Source organism: Monocercomonoides exilis, assembly GCF_001643675.1.
Source record: "Monocercomonoides exilis strain PA203 chromosome Unknown scaffold4-2303458, whole genome shotgun sequence".
Classification (NCBI taxonomy): domain Eukaryota; phylum Preaxostyla; order Oxymonadida; family Polymastigidae; genus Monocercomonoides; species Monocercomonoides exilis.
Window position 1 is genome coordinate 1101380 of NW_027150549.1, and position 18226 is coordinate 1119605.

Here is an 18226-nt window from a genome sequence, read left to right on the forward strand (position 1 = left end):
TAGTTCTGTTTTGTATTATTTGAGTTCTATATGTATCAACTGTTTTATTAATACTAATTTATTTGAAATATGTCGAAAATAGTTATGAAAAAAAATTTTTCAATACAGTTGAACGTATGAATCAATGATTATAAACCTTAATTTCGACATGTTAAACTCCTTATTCGAAATAAATGAACTAATTATACAAAAATGAAAAATTTCAATTGGAAATTAATAAAATTGCGTATTTTTTTATAAATTTTTAATGAAAAATAGGTTTTTGGCTGAGCATCGGAAAGTGATTAAAATATAATATTTAGTCAATATTCAAAATATTGATGAGAAATTGAACCTCTAATATTATTATTTGTGAATAGACATGAAATGTTCTGATTTTTCAGAAAAAAACCATCATCTTTGAAAACTTAAAATTTTCAAATAAATTCATCTCACATTGTTTAACTTTGCATTGTTCAATCAATATATATATCATTTATATTGTAATTTATACAGATAAACTATTATAAACAAAAAAAGAATTTTGAAAGAACATTCAAAGATTTTTTTGTTTATATATGCTTATCTGTATAAATTACAATATAAATGATATATATATTGATTGAACAATGCAAAGTTAAACAATGTGAGATGAATTTATTTGAAAATTTTAAGTTTTCAAAGATGATGGTTTTTTTCTGAAAAATCAGAACATTTCATGTCTATTCACAAATAATAATATTAGAGGTTCAATTTCTCATCAATATTTTGAATATTGACTAAATATTATATTTTAATCACTTTTCGACACTCAATCAATGGAAGGCTTAATACAAAAAATTTTTTTTCAAAAAATACTCAATTTTATTAATTTCGAATAAAAAGTTTACCAAAATCGAATAATTAGTTAATTAATATTGAACAATTAGTTGACCAATGTCGAATTATAAGTTTACCAAATTTGAATAATAAATGGTGTCTATCATTTTTTGAATGAATATTTTGTTTATTTTTGTCATTTTTTTTTGAAACGCGCATGAAAATACGAATGCAAAAAAACTTTTCAACAGAAGAATTGTTCATCAAGTGAGACCTTTATCGGAAGTCCAAAATAAACTGGCATTCGATCGATGTTCATTTTTCCCCATTCACCTCCTTTTGTTTGTCTTGTTTGTCTTGTACATGAAAGCGGCAATGATTTGTTGTCCAATTTCACAACTTCGATCACTTTTTTGAAGCTTTCTTCAAAGATCTGGGCTGTTGAAAGCTGTTTTGTGAAAATCATTCATTATTTCACTTTCTTTAGAAGCAGAAAAATTGTTGATCGATGTAGAAACTTGTAATATTGCATTCATTGCGACCCACAAATGATGCTCCATGTAGTTGTGTGTTGAGCCCGATTTAACCTGTTGAATTTGAAGTTACAAAAAAGAGAAAATTGATTATCCTAATGAATGCAACGAATGTGTTGTGTTTGGAGGAAAAACTGAAAGCAAGATATTTTAATTGGCAAGTCGAGTCAATACATTATCCGACAGGTGGATTCGGTAACCATTGAGCATCAACACTGTCTATGCGTGTTTATTTTGCAAAGTCACACTTTTAATGTTGACATGAAAAATGAAAACTTTCTCTATCCAGTTTACAAACAACTCCTTTGTGAAATATGACGTATTTTGAATTTCCACACAACCATGAATTCCGATTTGATAGCCAAAAGATTGAAGGGATCTAATGTTGAATGGTTTTTGTACAAGAAAACAAGGAGGAACAAAAGTTCCATCAAGCGAAATGCAATGGAGCAATGAAATCCTTTTTTCTCCTCTATCCACAGGCGTGTGATCAATTTCATTATTAACATTTGTTTCCACAATAAAAATCACATTTCTTGAATCTTCATAGGCATGATTACCTGATTCATCAGCACAGAGGATCATTGAAGGATATTTACCCCACACATATTGAGATAAATGATTTTTCCAGGTGATAATGCTTTGTTCCGATATTTTCATTCTTTTTTCGTCTCTCATGCTTGAAGGAACGATCGTCAATTCCTCGCTATGCCTTTTTATGAATGAAGAATGAAAATTGTGAGAAGGCATTTTATAACAAACCTTCACAACAACGGTTCTTAGTGTTTTCGGTGTAATTTGTTTTCTTTTATCTCATGAATTTTTCAGTATTTTTATGACTCGTTTTTCTTGCTTTCGAGTAATCAACATGTTCTTTTTCTCATGTGTTTTTTTCCTTTTATATCCGGTTCGAATCTGGCAGACAAGGCTCGGTGTGCAGTTGAATGCCTTTGCAATTCGCAAGTTTGAAGGTATTTTCACTTTTCTAATGTTGCATGCGTCGAAGAATGAACGAATTAATGAAACTTTTGTTTTTGAAGAGTTTCGAGACAAGAAGGATGAAATGAAATGGAGGTCTAATTTTGGAATGAATCCTGTCAAAACTGTTTCAAATGAAGATGTTTTTAAAAGTTATAAAAAAGAAAGTCATTTTCAATGAAAAGAAAGACAAATTTGTTTAACTGAAACAACCATAATGATTAAAGAATTACAACCACCAACATTTAACAATAAACACGAATGGTGAGTGACTGATTGTTTGTTAGAAATTATTCAAAAATTCGAATCCAAAAATATTAATTTCGTTAGAAAAAAATCTTTGACTTATTTGCAAAATTTTCATACAAAATTTAAAATTTACTATTTTGCGAGAAAGAATTCACATTTTGAATTATTTTTTGTGTCAGAAGCCAATATATTAACTGATTTAAAGTGTATCATGAAAGCATTTTTCAAAGGATATAGAAGCCTCACTTCATCATTGCGATAAAAAAATAATAAATAAAAATGAACGAAAAAATATGGTCTAGCCCTGGGTGACGTGAGGGAAAAAATCCTCCACGTCCGTCACCAGTTTTCCATTTCATTAAAAAAAAAGTTTGAAATATTTAATACTGAAAAACTTGCAATATGTGATTGTAAAAGTCTATTAAATGATTTGATTGAATTTGATTTGATGAAAATCAAGATCGAAAGCACCATAACAAAATTCAGCAAAAATCAAAAAGTGTATTTATGTGCAATTTCAAATGAGAAATGTGTACATGAAAAAGCGAAACATGAATGCAGATATCATCGTGACTGAGATTATTTCTTCATAATATATTGTTTCGTTTTTCCAGACTGCGCTCATTCGGTGTTGATGAAAAAAATGGATGATTTTTGCTTGTGAAAAGTTTTCCAAATTACAGGTGAATAAGTTCATTCGAAAATTAACATGTTTGTAATGTATTTGTCTTTGATCTCTTGAAAATCACATATTTTTTCGAATTGATGTCTGGACTGGAAGATTGAAATGAGGAATTGTGAAAATGGAAAGAAAAAGAATTGAATGTGTTGTTTTGTGGAATGAGATTTATATATGTCTAAATTTTTTTGAAAAGTCCCTTTTGTTTAATTTTCAAGTCAAAATGAAAAATGAATATTTTCTTCAAATTTTTATACCAACTCACAGATATTTGTTAGAATGTGAATAATAACATTGTCAAGCATTAATATACATGCCGGTGAATTTTAGTGAGTTGAAATGATAATTTGATCGAAATATGAAATTTATATTTTATTTGTAAATTAAACAAAAGGAACTTTTCAAATAAATTTAGACATATACTCGTTTTATTATTAACGAAGCAATATTTTTCAAATCATCATTTCACCCAATTGATCATTTCAAATCAGCGAGACTCATTTGATAAGAGCTGCTTTGAACAAGGAAGATGGAAAAGAGTTTCAAAAGTAAGTGGAAAAGGCTATGTTGGATCTCAGTGACGCGAGACATTCTGTATGTTAATGTTGAACATGGTTTTGACTTTTCGAAGTTTTTATTTATTTTTATTCTTTTTTATCTTTTTCAAGTGAAATAGGAATCTTTTTCCACAAAATCAAAGAAATTGTCTTATAACATCAGACGTTTCGAAATCTGAAGCGACTTGTATTTTTGTTTATTTGGCTGTTTTCGATCTTAAGATTGGACAAGGCAAAGGCTTGAATGAAGCGATTGTTAATGAATTATACTATGTGAAAGAGGCAACAAGATTACTGGAAAAGCTGAAAATTAGCTTGGATTGGATGAAAAAAGAAAATGAAGAGGAATAGAAACGAAAGAAGTGCTTTTATTGGTGAGACTGCTGTAAGCTAAGGATAATTATATGCACAAAAGCAAATTGAAGAAAGAGAAATTTGCTGAACTTATTGGAGGCATTGTTCAGGTGTATCGGGCAGCGAAGGATGATCACAGAGAAATTGTCAAACATAGCATAATGACTTTTTGTTGTGACACAATAAACAGAACAGTGAAAGTTGATTTCTGAATGAAATGAGGAGCAATTGATCTCACTTCGGACGAAATTCAGAGTCTTATGTTGAACAACATGATAGCATTTGAGGTCTTTATCTTTTTTGAAATATTTCAAGAAGATTGAAGAAAAGATAGAGAATGAAATTGATGATGCGGAAAGAAAAGAAATGAAAAGAAAAAAGTTTGAAATGTTGGAAGAAAAAGGATATGAAGATATCAACACATGTTTTCAAGTAATTTTTCCATTTATTAACGATGAGTATAAACGTGAGTTATTGTTAAATGTTAAAGATTTTTTGTGATGGTTGACGGAAATAAAATTCCTTGAATATATTTTTTTGCATTGCTATTTTTCTTTTTAATTCATCTCTCCAAATTAAAAAAGTATTATTTGCGGAATAACAATCATTTTTTTCTCGTTTCAAAAAATTGAAAAAGAAAAACGAAAAAAACAATTTTCTTTATTTTTATTCCTTTTTTTATCCTCTCCAAATATCTTTCTCACAGACTTTCTGTTTAAGTCTCCTTTTGAAAGATTATCTCAGAATAATTTGTTTATTCATTCATAAAGTCAATTCAGTCTTTCATATTAACATATGATAACTTTATTCACTATAAAAGCATCTCTACGTTTTTCTTAATTGTTTTGTAATTATTGAGCTTCTTTTTTGAATATCTAATAATCTTTGAATAATCACAATATATCTTGTGGATGAAATTGCAATAGTTTACTGGTCTGAGAAGATAAAACTTCAACAAAATGACAAAAAAGCTCCATCATATCATACGCTGGAGAAATGAAGAAGAAAATAAGATTATTTGCCAAGAAAAAAAAGATAATATTTCAACTGTTGAAGATAAAATCAAATAAATCAGATAAAACAAATCACACCAAAACATGAGTTTTTACACTTTTGTAATTCGTTGAAGCTTTTATCTCGCTCGCTTTATCAAAATGATGTTGTTTGTCATATTCACTAAATTTGACGAATCATTTTCAATTGTGCAAATTTAGTCAGTCTGTTCAACTGAATTGTTTTGTTTTGTTTGCGAACTTATAAATGAATACTGTTGTTTTTCATTCAAATCATATTAAGTTCTTGGAATTATCATTATTGAAAAAAGGCAAAATCAACGATTAACTTGTTTATTCAACAAGAAATCTGGAAATTTCAATTAATAAACTTGAGAGATAATATTTTCCATCCCAGATAATAATAAACTTCAATTCCTGAAATAAATAAGTCGAATAATAAAAATCAAAAATATACAAACTTGGAAAACATTGTGAAGCACGAAACATATTTATTCAGAAAAAAGATAATTCTCATTGTCCGACAACAATTTCAGTCTTTAAAAAATTGCTTCAAAACGAAAAAACAGAAATAATCGATTACAATTGTATTACTATGGGTGAAAGTTATTCATAATAGAAACACACTAGATTTCTACTTCATTTGTTTAGTTTTTAAGCAAAGACTTCTTCTTAAAGTTTTCTTCATCTGACTTTAAATGACGTCAGTGACTTGTGACTTCGGTGATGAGTCAAAATTCCGATTTCCGCTCACACGTCAGTGAAAATTGTGTTATGGATTTTCTGATTTGGAAGAATTTGAAAATTTATTTCTCAAAAGATGACTGAAAAAACAGCATTTTAAATAAAAAAATATAAATTATTATCAGGATATAAATGAGAAATCTGTTTTTTTTTTTTTTTTTTTTTTTTTTTTTTTTTTTTTTTTTTTTTTTGTGACGTGGAAAAATCCGTCACGTCCTTCAAAAATCGAAAAGGTCACGTCAGATGTCATCACGTCACCCAGGGCTAATATGGTCCTAACAGTGAACTTGAAGAGATGGAAGTTTTTTTTAAAGATCAGATCAGCACCATTTTAATATTTTTGAAATTGATTGTTAGAAATGTTTCTTTCTTCACAGAGGAGTTAAGAGGCAAAAAGGCGCAACATCTTAGAGTCAATCAAATATGAGAAAATTTGGGAAAAGAGCTAATGTGCTGCAATTGATGTAAAAAAGAATGGAGCATTTGTTAATGAATTGCTTTTTTTCAATGTAGATAATTGCAAATGGTTCCGGCAAAACGATAAGAAAAGACAATCAAATTATAGAGGAAAGAGAAGTGGGCTGCAGAGACGTTGAAACTTGGAAGAAATCAAAGAAACGGGACAAAGAGTTCGACAAACTATTTTCAGTGGCATTTGACGGGGCGAGTAACGAGATTGAAACGGCGAAGCAGTGCAGTCATCTAACACAGCATATGGAGTTCATGAGGAAAATGATGAGAATTTTATTATCATTTTTTTGAAGATTACCGAAAGATTTTGGCCAAAAGAAAAAGTTAATGTGGGGCTTGCAGAGAACAGGAAAGGGCGACAGAAGCGGATTTGAAAAGAATCATGAGCATGTGAATGGAGGAAAAGAGAAAAATCTCCAAAGCGTTTTTTTAAATTGGCAAGGCAGATGAAGAAGACGAACCATAATTGACTGCGAAACAGTTCAGCACGCTGAGCGTCATTCGTTTTTCTTCAAGCTCAGATGAAAATCCCCACCAAATGAACAACTTACACTATCAGAGAAAATTGTTTCTCCTGGGTTTATTGGGCAGAGGAATAAAGAAAGATAAGGTTAGAGCACAACCCCGATGAAACTCAAAAGTTATCCGCTGAGCAGATTGACAGATTTCTGATGAGAAACTCAAATACATGCACGATTGTCAGTGCGAACCTTTAATATCCACATTTGCGATACTGCTACCAACGCAATCGTATGATCCGTCGAATCAGATGAAACAGCCACACAGTGAAATCACTTCTCCATTTGCAAAAAATCTGAGGAAATCCTCTTCAGTAGCATCGTAACCAACGCACAAATCATTATTATATTCGAAGCAAAATACGGAAATGAAGTTGGAGACTGCTTTATCTTCTGGTGAAGCATCTTTGGAAGCTTGTTTCAGCAGAATATATATGCTGCCTTATGACTCTTCATATTCTTCGTTTCTTTCAGAGCAAATTGTGCTCAAAAGAGAAGTGCTTCAAGTCCGATTACAGTCTTCTTGGTGGATATTGTGATGATTGGAGGATACGGAGAGAGCTAGATGGAGGATTTTATGGAAGGAAACGAAGAAGGCCCAGAAGCAGGTTATAATTCATGCATTAATTTGAAGTGAGAATCAGAGATTTAAGAGTGGAGCATTGATGATGCTGCTGAGAATAGAAGAAAGAAAATAAAAGTGTAAAACAGACTTTGAAGAATAAGAAAAAGAAGGAGGAGGAGGAAAAAGAAAAGAGACAAGAATTGAAGAGGCTGAAAGGAGCGAGAGGGAGAGATAGAAAACGAAAATAGAAAAGAAAATTAGCATTGGAAGAGATGAGATATTTGAGATTGGGGATACATCAGAAGAAGAGGACAAATGTCTGTTTGAAGCAGAAAAGATGAAAAGGAGGGGAAGTGTGACAAACGGAAAAGAGGAAGAAGAGCACATATAATCGAGAAGTTATATTGTGGAGGCTGAAAAAGAAGTTGATAATATTATTTTGAAGGAAAGAAATGAGAGAGGGAGAATAACGAAGAATATTTTGAGGCAGGAAAAAGCAAGGGAAAAAGGAAAAAGAATTTGCACAGAAATGAATAAAAGAGTTTGATATTTGATGATGAGGATAACAACGATAACGAAGAAAAGAAGCTGGCGTTGGAAAAAGGATAAGAGAAAAGAAGATTTTGTTAGAAAGTTGCTCGCTTCAATTGAGTGGAGAAAAGATAATGGGAAATGAAGGAAGGAGGAAACACAGTGAAGGATCAAATAATGAATGTGAAGGGGAAGAAGGAAAAAGCTTTGATATTGCGGTGAACAGCGTGAAGGATGCAGATCTGAGCAAGGTTGGACTAGGAAAGCAGGTGAATATGGCTTTTGAAGGAAGCGAAAATCAAGTGAAACGGATGATGAATAAAGAAGAACTGAGAAGTTTTTGCTATTTAAGTTATTCGATACTGAAATGCAAGCATTTGGAATCAGAAAAAGAAAAGGATCTTTTTCGATTTCGAGCTTATTCCAAAATGAAAATAAATTGACCAATCCAATTACAACATGAGATTATTGGGATGTGTGAATGAAGGGGAAAATTACGGTGTGGGGGACTTATTAACGAAAAAAATAAACAGGAAAAGAGCATCAAGGAATAACTGTGTTCGCTTTCTGGAAGGTTTTGAACACTAAAGAGCAGCTGAAGGATTCGAACGAAAGGCAAAGCTTTGCAACAAAATCAAAATCTGAAACGCAAAATATTCATTTGGAATTATTGATTTGTCTTTTGTTTATCAATGGCTTGACAGATTGAAGTTGAACTTGACTTTCTGATTTTAATAATTTCTTTTTTTAGCAAAAGAAGTTCTTCGCAATTGAACCGAAGATCGAAAGGTTTGCACGAAGGAAAAGAAGATAGTCTTGTGCAATAATTTTTGCAAAAAAAAAGCTCTCGCGCTGTTGAAAAATGAAACTGCAACAGTTGCACAAAGTTTATTCAACTTCAACATTCATTTTCAAACATTTTTGTGCTTCGCTTTTCAATCTTTAACGTGCGCTCTTCGTTTGATGCTTTAAGCGATTGTTGTTTGTTCATTGTGCATTCGCCTAAATCATACAAACAAGCAGTTTGAAAAACAGAAACAGAAAAGATAACTCTTGGAAGCACTCTTTTCAGAAGCTTATTTTTTATTGGTCAGAAAACCATTCATCATCTTCAGAAAATATAAAATAATAAAGAAAATAAAGAAAACGAAAAGAATTGCATCACACAATCAAATACCCACACCCAATCAAGACCAAAACCTGGCAATAAACTCAAAGAGGAAAAAATGGAACAAGAAAGATTCAGAAAGTGATTGGAAATGAATTGCCGCAAACTGAAAAAATGTTTTTTTGATTTCGTTCAAACAGTATTTGCATGGCTTTTGCAAAGTTCAGCTTGAACTCAGCTCGATATTTCCGAAAGAGCAATAGACTGAATATCCGAGACTTCCACAAGCATCAAAATAAAACCGTTTTCAGATGAGCCGTCTTCGTATCAGAAAAGATCTCATTTCATCATTTGAGTCTCTTTCATTGACAAATATTATTTATGCTTTTTGAAGAAGATGCAGTTGAAGCCATTTGTACACCTACAATGATATGAGCGAGCTGCATGAATCAGGGATCTGTGAGTTGCACTCAGATGGCATCTGATAATCAACTGCATCAGCGATGGTCATAACCATCACCCCTTCTGGAAAGTGCTGGAAGAACTCCTTCTTCAAATCATTAAGTGTCGGCCGATCATTTGGCTGTTGGCACAATATGCATTTAACAGTGTCACTCAAAGACGAGCTTTCAACAACCTCTGGTTTTGGTTTTTCTCCATTCATAATCTTCTGCCCCGCCACCTCAGCCTCATACTCTCCAAATGGGATCTTCAGCGTCAAGCACTCCCACAGCATCATCCCGATCGAAAAGGCAACAGATTCCTTTGTTGCCCCCATCTTCTTGTTGATCAACAGCTCTGGCGCCTTCCACCTCAGGCACTCTTTTTTGAAATTATCATCTTCATCTTCAAAGGCTGATGAGGGCAGAGAGTCACTTTCATCATCATCATCGCTTGCAGATGTCACAACAGTTGATGAAGAGATGGATGATGAGTCCGAATCATCAGAAGAGAAGTCAGAGTGCATCGCAATGCAGATGACCATATGTTCCGAGAACAACACAATGTGAGGACTCAGATTGGCAAGTGAAGAGAGTGGATTGTCCATTTCATCAAACGAGTGGAGCGCAAGATTGGCCACCCAGAACAGGATTTGGACAGCTGTATATTCTCTCTCCTGAAAGGTGCTAATTGCCATCTCTTTCTTCTCATTCCTTCCATGAAGCAACATGAACAGTGAATCTCTCAAATCCACAATCAGCTTCTCGTGAGGGGATGAGCAGGCCATTGCATCTACCAGATTCGACATGGATGAAGTTGTGGGGCACAGACTCTCCGATCGAACAAATGTGGATTCTGTGTCTGAAGTGTCTGTGGTTGAAGTGGATGAGATGGATGGTGAAGGTATTCTTTTCCTTATCTCTTCTTCTTCTTCCTTCTCATCGAACTTCTCCAATACCCATTCTGGAATCTTGTCTGAGTCTTTTCCAAGAATGTATTCAGTCGAACCACTCTCACTCAGCAAATGCTCCGATGACTCGGAATGCCCCAAGCTTTTCTCGTACGCCCTCTTCTTTATCCTCTCTTCATTCTTCTTCTCTGCCTCTCTCTCTGCTCTCCTCCACTGCTCCTCTGGCGACATCTCCATCGTCACCATCTCAAATGCTTTTGGGTCCTTCTTCACTGTGTCTTCCACAATCACCTCCAGCTCTTCTGTTCGTCTCTTTTGTTTTCTCCATCTGACTGCCAATATCACAGAAACAATGATTACAAACAATAAAACAACAACTAAAACAACAACAGCAATCGGCCAAAATGATTTTCCTTCTTTTCCTCCCTCAACAATTCTTCCATCTCCTTTTATTTCAGATTCGCTTCTGTTCTTCAGAACAAACGATTCGGTTGATGAAGGAGAGTCTATTCTTCCAAACAGAATGCACACAGACACTTCTGCCTCTTCTGGAGCCGAGCGGATGGCGCCTGATGGCAGCACCCCCACAGCCTCGCCCTCACCTGCAAATCCGTCTGCCTCGAACTGGTGAGCTGCCATCGACGAGGCTGACCCAACAGTGGTTGCCATCTGGAACCACAGGTTGCACGGCAAGAGAAGCGATCCGTGGAACTTCAATGCTGTCTCGCCTCCATCGTCTTCAGCCTCCACACCATCCAGTCGCGGAATAAAGAAAACAGATTCTCTTTCTTCAGCCATCCCTCCCACAGTGCACCCTTCATTCAGAATCCACATCGAGGTGTTGGGCAGCACCCCATCTCCGCCTTTCAAACTCAACACATCCAGCGATCCTGCATCTCCACACACAATGTTTCTTCTTGCTGATGGGTATCCTTCGATTGATGGATTATTGTTCGCAAACTCTCCTTTCTCGATGGTTGTGCTCCCTCCACACACAGACAGGCCTCCTTCAGGCGAGTTGGCAAAGGAGGTGTCTTTCATCGCTGCTGTGCTGCTCGCAATCTCCACAAGAGATCCATTCCATCTGCATATTTCATCTCTCTCAAATACTTCTTTCTCTTTCATTAGTTCGTTTTCCTCAAGAGCACCCACAAACATGCATGAGTCCAAGCTCAAGCTTGTGCACTTACAAAAAGATGCTTCAACACCTTGAGTGCTTTTTGACTCACATACCACAAACGAACAGTTTTGCAATGCAATCTTCCCTTCTCCATCTTCGCATTCCACTCCACATGCTCCTTCACTTGTTCTGCTGATATTACTGAACTTCGATAACATCACATCCACTCTTTTCTCATCACCTCTCAGCTGCTTTCTTCCTTTCTCATTTGGTGACCTCCCATAATTCACATTTCCTCCTTCTCTCAACACATTAACAACAGGCCCATCTTCAATCCTTACATCCACCACATCAAGTTCCTTAACATTCATCTCTCCATTCCTCAAGAAAATCAACCCATTCATACTCTCACCTTGCTCCACCACAACTTCTGATAACTTCACCTCACACTCAACACATTCAACAAGTGAAGCGCACACAAACTGTGAAACAATCAATCCAGTTATTGTGACTGATGATCTTTCTCCATGCATCAGCGTTGGCATTCGGCACTCATTGTATCCTTCAGCTGGCTTCACCCAACATTCACTCATTGATAGTGTCCCCTCCTCCACACAAAATATCTGCTCGTGTTCTGTTGGAATGACTTCTGGAATCTCAAAGCTGATTCTCTCCACACTCACATTCACCTTGCACTCCACAACACAACCTTTCTCTTTCCTCGCCAATCTGCTCATCCCGACTGTTGCCCTGCTTCCCTTTGCCAGCAGTGTGAGATTCTCCAGCTTGATCTCAGTTTCCACTTCACTTGCCTCATCCACCACAACTCGCGTTCCATACTCGTGCACAATGTGTTTCAGCCCATATCCCAGCGTTTCACAGCACTTGTCTTCTTTCCCACACTGTCTGTTGTTCTCCCCGCCTTTTGCTCCTCCAGAGCTCACAAAGATCGTTGACGACTGATATATCGTGATGAATGGCATCAAGTCTGTGTCTTCCCTGTGATCTGTTGTGTCTGATCCTGATATCATGTGCGCCTGCCCAGAAATGCCTCTCAAATCCATCACAAATTGTGTTTCGTTGATCTGTGAAGAGATGTTGCGGCAAGCAACAAAAATGTGCCTCCCAATATATGCTGTGTTCCCTTCGAACTTATCTCCCTCAAACACAAAGTCCAACGCCCCATCAACCTCTGCCCCAACATACACACCTCCTCCACGCCCACTGATCCCAGAGCATCCACACTGCACCACGCTGCATTCACTCACACAGAGCCAGCCCCCAGCGCTCATCTGCCAGCACATCCCTCCTCCTTTTGTGCTTCTTCCACATTTGCACCCCTCCACTTTCGTTCCATTCACCTCTGCCCCAACACTCACCTCTCCCTCGCTCTTCACCACAACCGCATCACTCCCTTCTCCATCCACCCATCCAATGCTCGAGTTCACAATCCCAATCCCTGCCTCTCGATCTACAATATTCACTTTTCTTTCATCTGCTTCCATCCCAGCACTCACAGATATTAATGCCCCACTTTTCACTTTGCATCCTTCCACTTTCAGTTCTTCTACAACACATCTGCACCCACTCTCAACAACAAATATCCCATTGCATACACTTTCTCTTTCCATCTCAATGCCCTTTCCCTTCAGCTCTCCTTTTATCAGGTGGACAAAAACAATCTCTCCAACAAATTCATTTTCTTCAATTCTCAATGCGCATCTTGTGAGTGACAGAACACCTTCATTGTTTGCTATTATTGTTGCTCTCAAACACTCTTCAGCCTTCACAACATCAAATCGGATCACTTCAAATTCTGCATTCTTGCTGTTCACCAGTCCCACGCCTTCCATCCTCTGTTTCACTTCAACAACAATTGTTGCTTTCGCATCCTCCTCAATCAATGTTTCTCCATGTGCCTCTATCTTTATTCCAGACACATCAAGCTTGTCGTCCATCATCGTTTTCTTTTTGATCTTGATCATTCTCTCTTCTTCACAGTCCTCAATATGCATCAGCCCTTGCCACAAGCTCATGCACGGATCTTCAATGCTCCCACATCTCATCACATCATATCCATCTTCTGCAACATGCACGATTCTGTCCTTGAACATAATAACAAAGCGCAATAAATCAGTGCGTGCGAAAACACTGTCATTCCCCACAAATCCATTTCTGTCGTCACTCCAATTCCCAACATCAAACAAGAACGAATTCACACTCACACAGCCGTTCAGCTTCGATGCAAATATGAACATGTTTCTTCCAACAGTTGCTTTGTTCCCTTGCATCTCGCATCCCTCGCCAAATATGAACGGCTTCTCTGCCTCGTTTCCCTGGCAGTCCATCCACAAAAACCCTCCTTTCCCTCCTTCTCCATCGCATCTACATGATTTCATTTTTGTGTTGTTCATCTTCATCTCTTTACCATTCTCAATCACCACCCTCATCACCCCTCCTTCTCCTGAAACTGTTCTTCCGCATTCTGAAAATTTGCACCCATCAACCACAATGCTTCCCTGAATAGAAAACCCTGTCTCTGCCATTTCAATCATTGACATCTCACATTCTCTCAGCCTCGCAATTCCACCCTCTACAACCATTATTGCATATTTCCTCTCCCCAGTTCCATCTCCCACAAATGTGCATTTCTCAATCTCGACTTCAGCATTTTCTTCACCTTCTGCTGTTGATCTCGATAGAATCACAGCATTTATATCATGCACAAACTCGATTGGCAGCCCTATCTCCATCCCTCTCATCAGCATGCTTGCTGTGTTTCCAAGAACAGAACTGCCTTCTTCTCGCTCAATCATCGATTTCACTGTCAGTCTCGCACTTTCCGCTCCTTCATTCTTCACAATTTCATATGTGCTCATATCGTACATGTCTTCTATCTCAGCAATTCCACTCACCTTCAGCGTCTTCTTCCCTTCCCATTGCTCTGCATTCTTGTATCCTCTCAAAAGTGTCTTGCACGGATGCTCTCCACTTCCACATCCAATAACATCAATACCAGTCCTGCTCACATCCACCACGCCTCCAATATATTCCTTCAGAAACAGATCCAATGAAACAGCTCTTTCTTTGAAATATCCTTTGTCAATCCCTTCCATTCCGATACTCTCCCCTTCTCTCCCTCTGATATCCACAAATTTCTCCTTCACAACTCCCACAACCAGATCGTCACACTCCACAAAAACATCCTTCCCTTCTGCTGCACTGTTCCCTCCAAACTCAATATCATTCAGCGCATAGTCGATCTTCGATCCTGCACATCCATAAAGAAATATCCCTCCTCCTCTTTCTTGTGCAGAACATCCATTCACTTTCCATCCATCCAATTTAAACACTGATGCAACACTAAGCTCCGACCTTATCCCACCTCCACCACTCTGTTCTTCACCCACAGAACATCCACTCATTGTGCAATTCCTCCCTTCCATTGTTATCCCATTTCCTCCTCCAAACGCAAAGCATCCCCCATCCCCTGTCCTTCGTTTCATCCCAACAACACTCACATTCTCCATCTCCACGTTCCAGCTTCCGCTCCATGTCCCAAATCCACTTTCGCATCCTTCCTTTCCCTCGAACTCACAATTGTGAATATGACTCTTTCCACTTGACGATACAACCACAATTCCATCAACTCCTGTTGATCCAACGCCCTTGCATATAATTCCGTCCATCTCCAACTCTCCTTCTCCTTTTACCGACAGCATCCTATTTCTACCAAAGATCACATGCTTTCCCTCCACTATTTCGCAATTCCTCATCACCAGTTTTCCTCCAGTCACTCGAACATATTCATAATCCACAGCAGTCACACTTTTCATCATCCTCATTTTGTTATTTTCCATTGCCAGCGTTTTGTCCATCACCTCAACAAATGCCTCTCTTCCACAGAGTGACTCCTTCAGAACCAGTGTCATCTTCAAAATTTGAGTATCAGCTGAAAGCATGAGAAGTGCATCCTGTTGTTTTTCGATGTCTGAACCAACAACAATTTCACTCCACTCATTCACTGTGTCAAGTACAAAACTACCACCAACGATAACTGCCTCCTCATCGAGCTTATATCCTTCTCTCATCCGAATTCTGTGCCCTTCTACTGAACCAACTGCATCAATCGCTCCTTGGATTGTCCGACATGCAAACATTTCACTTCCACACCTGCTGAAATCATACACCCCTTCTTCGCTTCCCACAATTGTTGGCACACTCACTTCTCTCAGATACACCACGAGAGCTATCACCAGCTTTTCATTTGCCGTGCTCCTCTCAAACCCACTCAGCTCATTATACACATCCATATTCGGCTGAAGCCCAAGTGTTGTTGTGTTAATCACCTTCTGTAAATCATCTGCACTCACAAACATGTTCTTCCCAGCCCTCGCCTCACAATTCGAAAATCCAACATTTTTCACCACAAAGTCTCTCATCCCCTCGCAGACATATAAATACACTCCTCCTCCATATCCTCCTCCACTATTCCCTCTTGTTTCTGATCCTCCTGCACTGCATGACTCAAACATCGTCTTCTTATCAGAACTAGTCATGTTCCCAATCCCCACCCTGCTTCCCATCTTCATCTCTAGCCACAATGCCCCACCGTTCCCACTCAAACATCTGCAGCCTTCAAATGAAATACCGTTCAGCTCCATTTCCTTTCCATCCTCCACAACTCCACAAAACACACTCCCATCTCCTTCACTTCGTTCAATCCCCAAAAACATGCTCGCTTCAATTCTTGCAGTTCCAGCTGCACCAATTCTCACCATCTCCTGTTTGCTCTTCATCCATTTCATCGTAACATTGTTGCATGTCAACTCTCCATCACCAATCTCAATAACACTTTTCTCAAACACTTCTGCTTGCTCATCCCCTTCTGTGCTCCTTTCACTCTTCAATACTGCATCTCGAAGCTCTGCGACTCCTGCTCTCCCTTCAATCTTGAGCAGATGCGATCCTTTCCACAATCCAGAATTGTGAACCAGACATATCTTCACTATGACCAGCTTTCCACTTGTGATCTTCATCCCAGCACCTCCCTCAGCTCTTAGCTCCATGCTCGTCGATCTTGCTCCGCTGCCTTCAAATTTCATACCCATTGCATTCACTTCCAGCGTAGCATCACCATATATCCCTTCTCCAAACACAAACTCTTGCATTTCTTTCCTCACATCAGACATCCACAGTGAATGGTTCAAAGTTTTGCATGGTCTAACAGCTGTTCCACATATCCACTCGTCTTTTCCATTCCCACAGTCTGCATGCACTTTTTCAACAAACAAAGGAATCCAGTCATCACTCGCTGAACCTCCTTCAATCACCACTCTTCGACTTGTCAAATTCGATGAAAGCGAACGGCACCCCACAAAGCAATCGGAATTTATCACACTCGCATATTGGGATGATGCATAGAAATCATGCCCTTCTATCGCTGTATTGTTATTAAACAAACAAAAATTCATGCTAAATGCTGATGGAGTGTTTGATGTGATTGATATGCATGAAAATCCTCCCCCTTTTGCCTGATATGCAGTGTTGTTTTTGAAAAGGCAATTCGTAATTGTTGCTGGATTTGAGCCCTGATCTTGTAAAGCTCCTCCTTTAACAGTTCCTCTTGTTGTTCCATTCACAAAACAGCACGACTCAAAAAGCGATTTCTGACCGTTTCTGAAGTGAGCACAATTTCCTCCATCGGTATCCCAGCATGATGAAAAGTTTAACCCAACATATGTTCCTTGTTTTGCATACAACAATGTTGTGCCTCCTGTATGTCCATTTGACCAACAGAAAGAAAATGTGCAGTTTGTGATATTTTGAATCCCTTGATTCAAAAGAATTGCCCCATCATTAACAAAGCTCCAACATCTCTTAAAGAGTGAAAATAAAGTCACAAAAGTTGAAAATGATAATAAAAGAGCTTCAACAAAATTAATAAAAAGAATGAGCATACCACAAAATCACAACGAATAATTGTTGATGATCCACTTGAAGAGTGATCAATTGCACCACCATTGCTTCCAGTCAAATCAGTGAAAATACAATCAACAAATTCAGTATCTCCTTCTTTTGTCTCATATCTTTTCGTTATTTCTGTTTTTGAGCTTTTCTCAAATGTGCTGTTAAATGCCTCAAACATTCCGCTCTGCATCGTCAATCCTTCAAATATGCTTCCATAATATGTATTGTCCACAGAAGAAAACTTGCTGTTCCTTACCAAGTATTCTCCTCCAAGGATGTTTTCTTTCAGGCTTTGTGGACAAATATTTTGTTCAGCATTTGAATGTGATATATTCTCAAATGTGCATCCACTCACAAGCACACCCTGTGAATCAGAACTTCCAACAAAAGGTTCAGTTCCATCAACGCAGAATGAGAAGAAATGACAGAAACTCAATTCCAAAAAGGAAAAGCCTTCAAAACAGTTTTTTGTTCTCCTATCATGCTGGAGGCTAGGTACAAAAGCATTCAATTTCTCAGTGGCAAGTGTAGCATTCGAAAAAACAGTTCTTCCTCCAAAACTCTCCACAATCCATTTCCCTTGACTTTTTTCATTGGAAATTCGACAATCTTCAATTCTGGCACTTGAGAGCGAATCAATCAGAAATAAGCAGTTTCTGCTTGACTGATAAAGATTCATCGCTCTTA

General features: G+C 37.4%; 1 protein-coding gene across 1 annotated transcript; it reads right to left on the reverse strand.

The window, feature by feature from the left end:
• Nucleotides 1–9057: 9057 nt before the first annotated feature.
• On the reverse strand, nucleotides 9058–18218 carry MONOS_8669 (uncharacterized protein; the record flags this gene model as incomplete). The annotated part of the gene is made up of 3 exons (XM_067879098.1): nucleotides 9058–9201; nucleotides 9266–17448; nucleotides 17532–18218. The coding sequence occupies 2 exons, from the start codon at nucleotides 18216–18218 to the stop codon at nucleotides 9520–9522; spliced, it is 8616 nt and encodes a 2871-aa protein (XP_067734715.1). The 3' UTR covers nucleotides 9058–9201; nucleotides 9266–9519.
• Nucleotides 18219–18226: the final 8 nt, after the last annotated feature.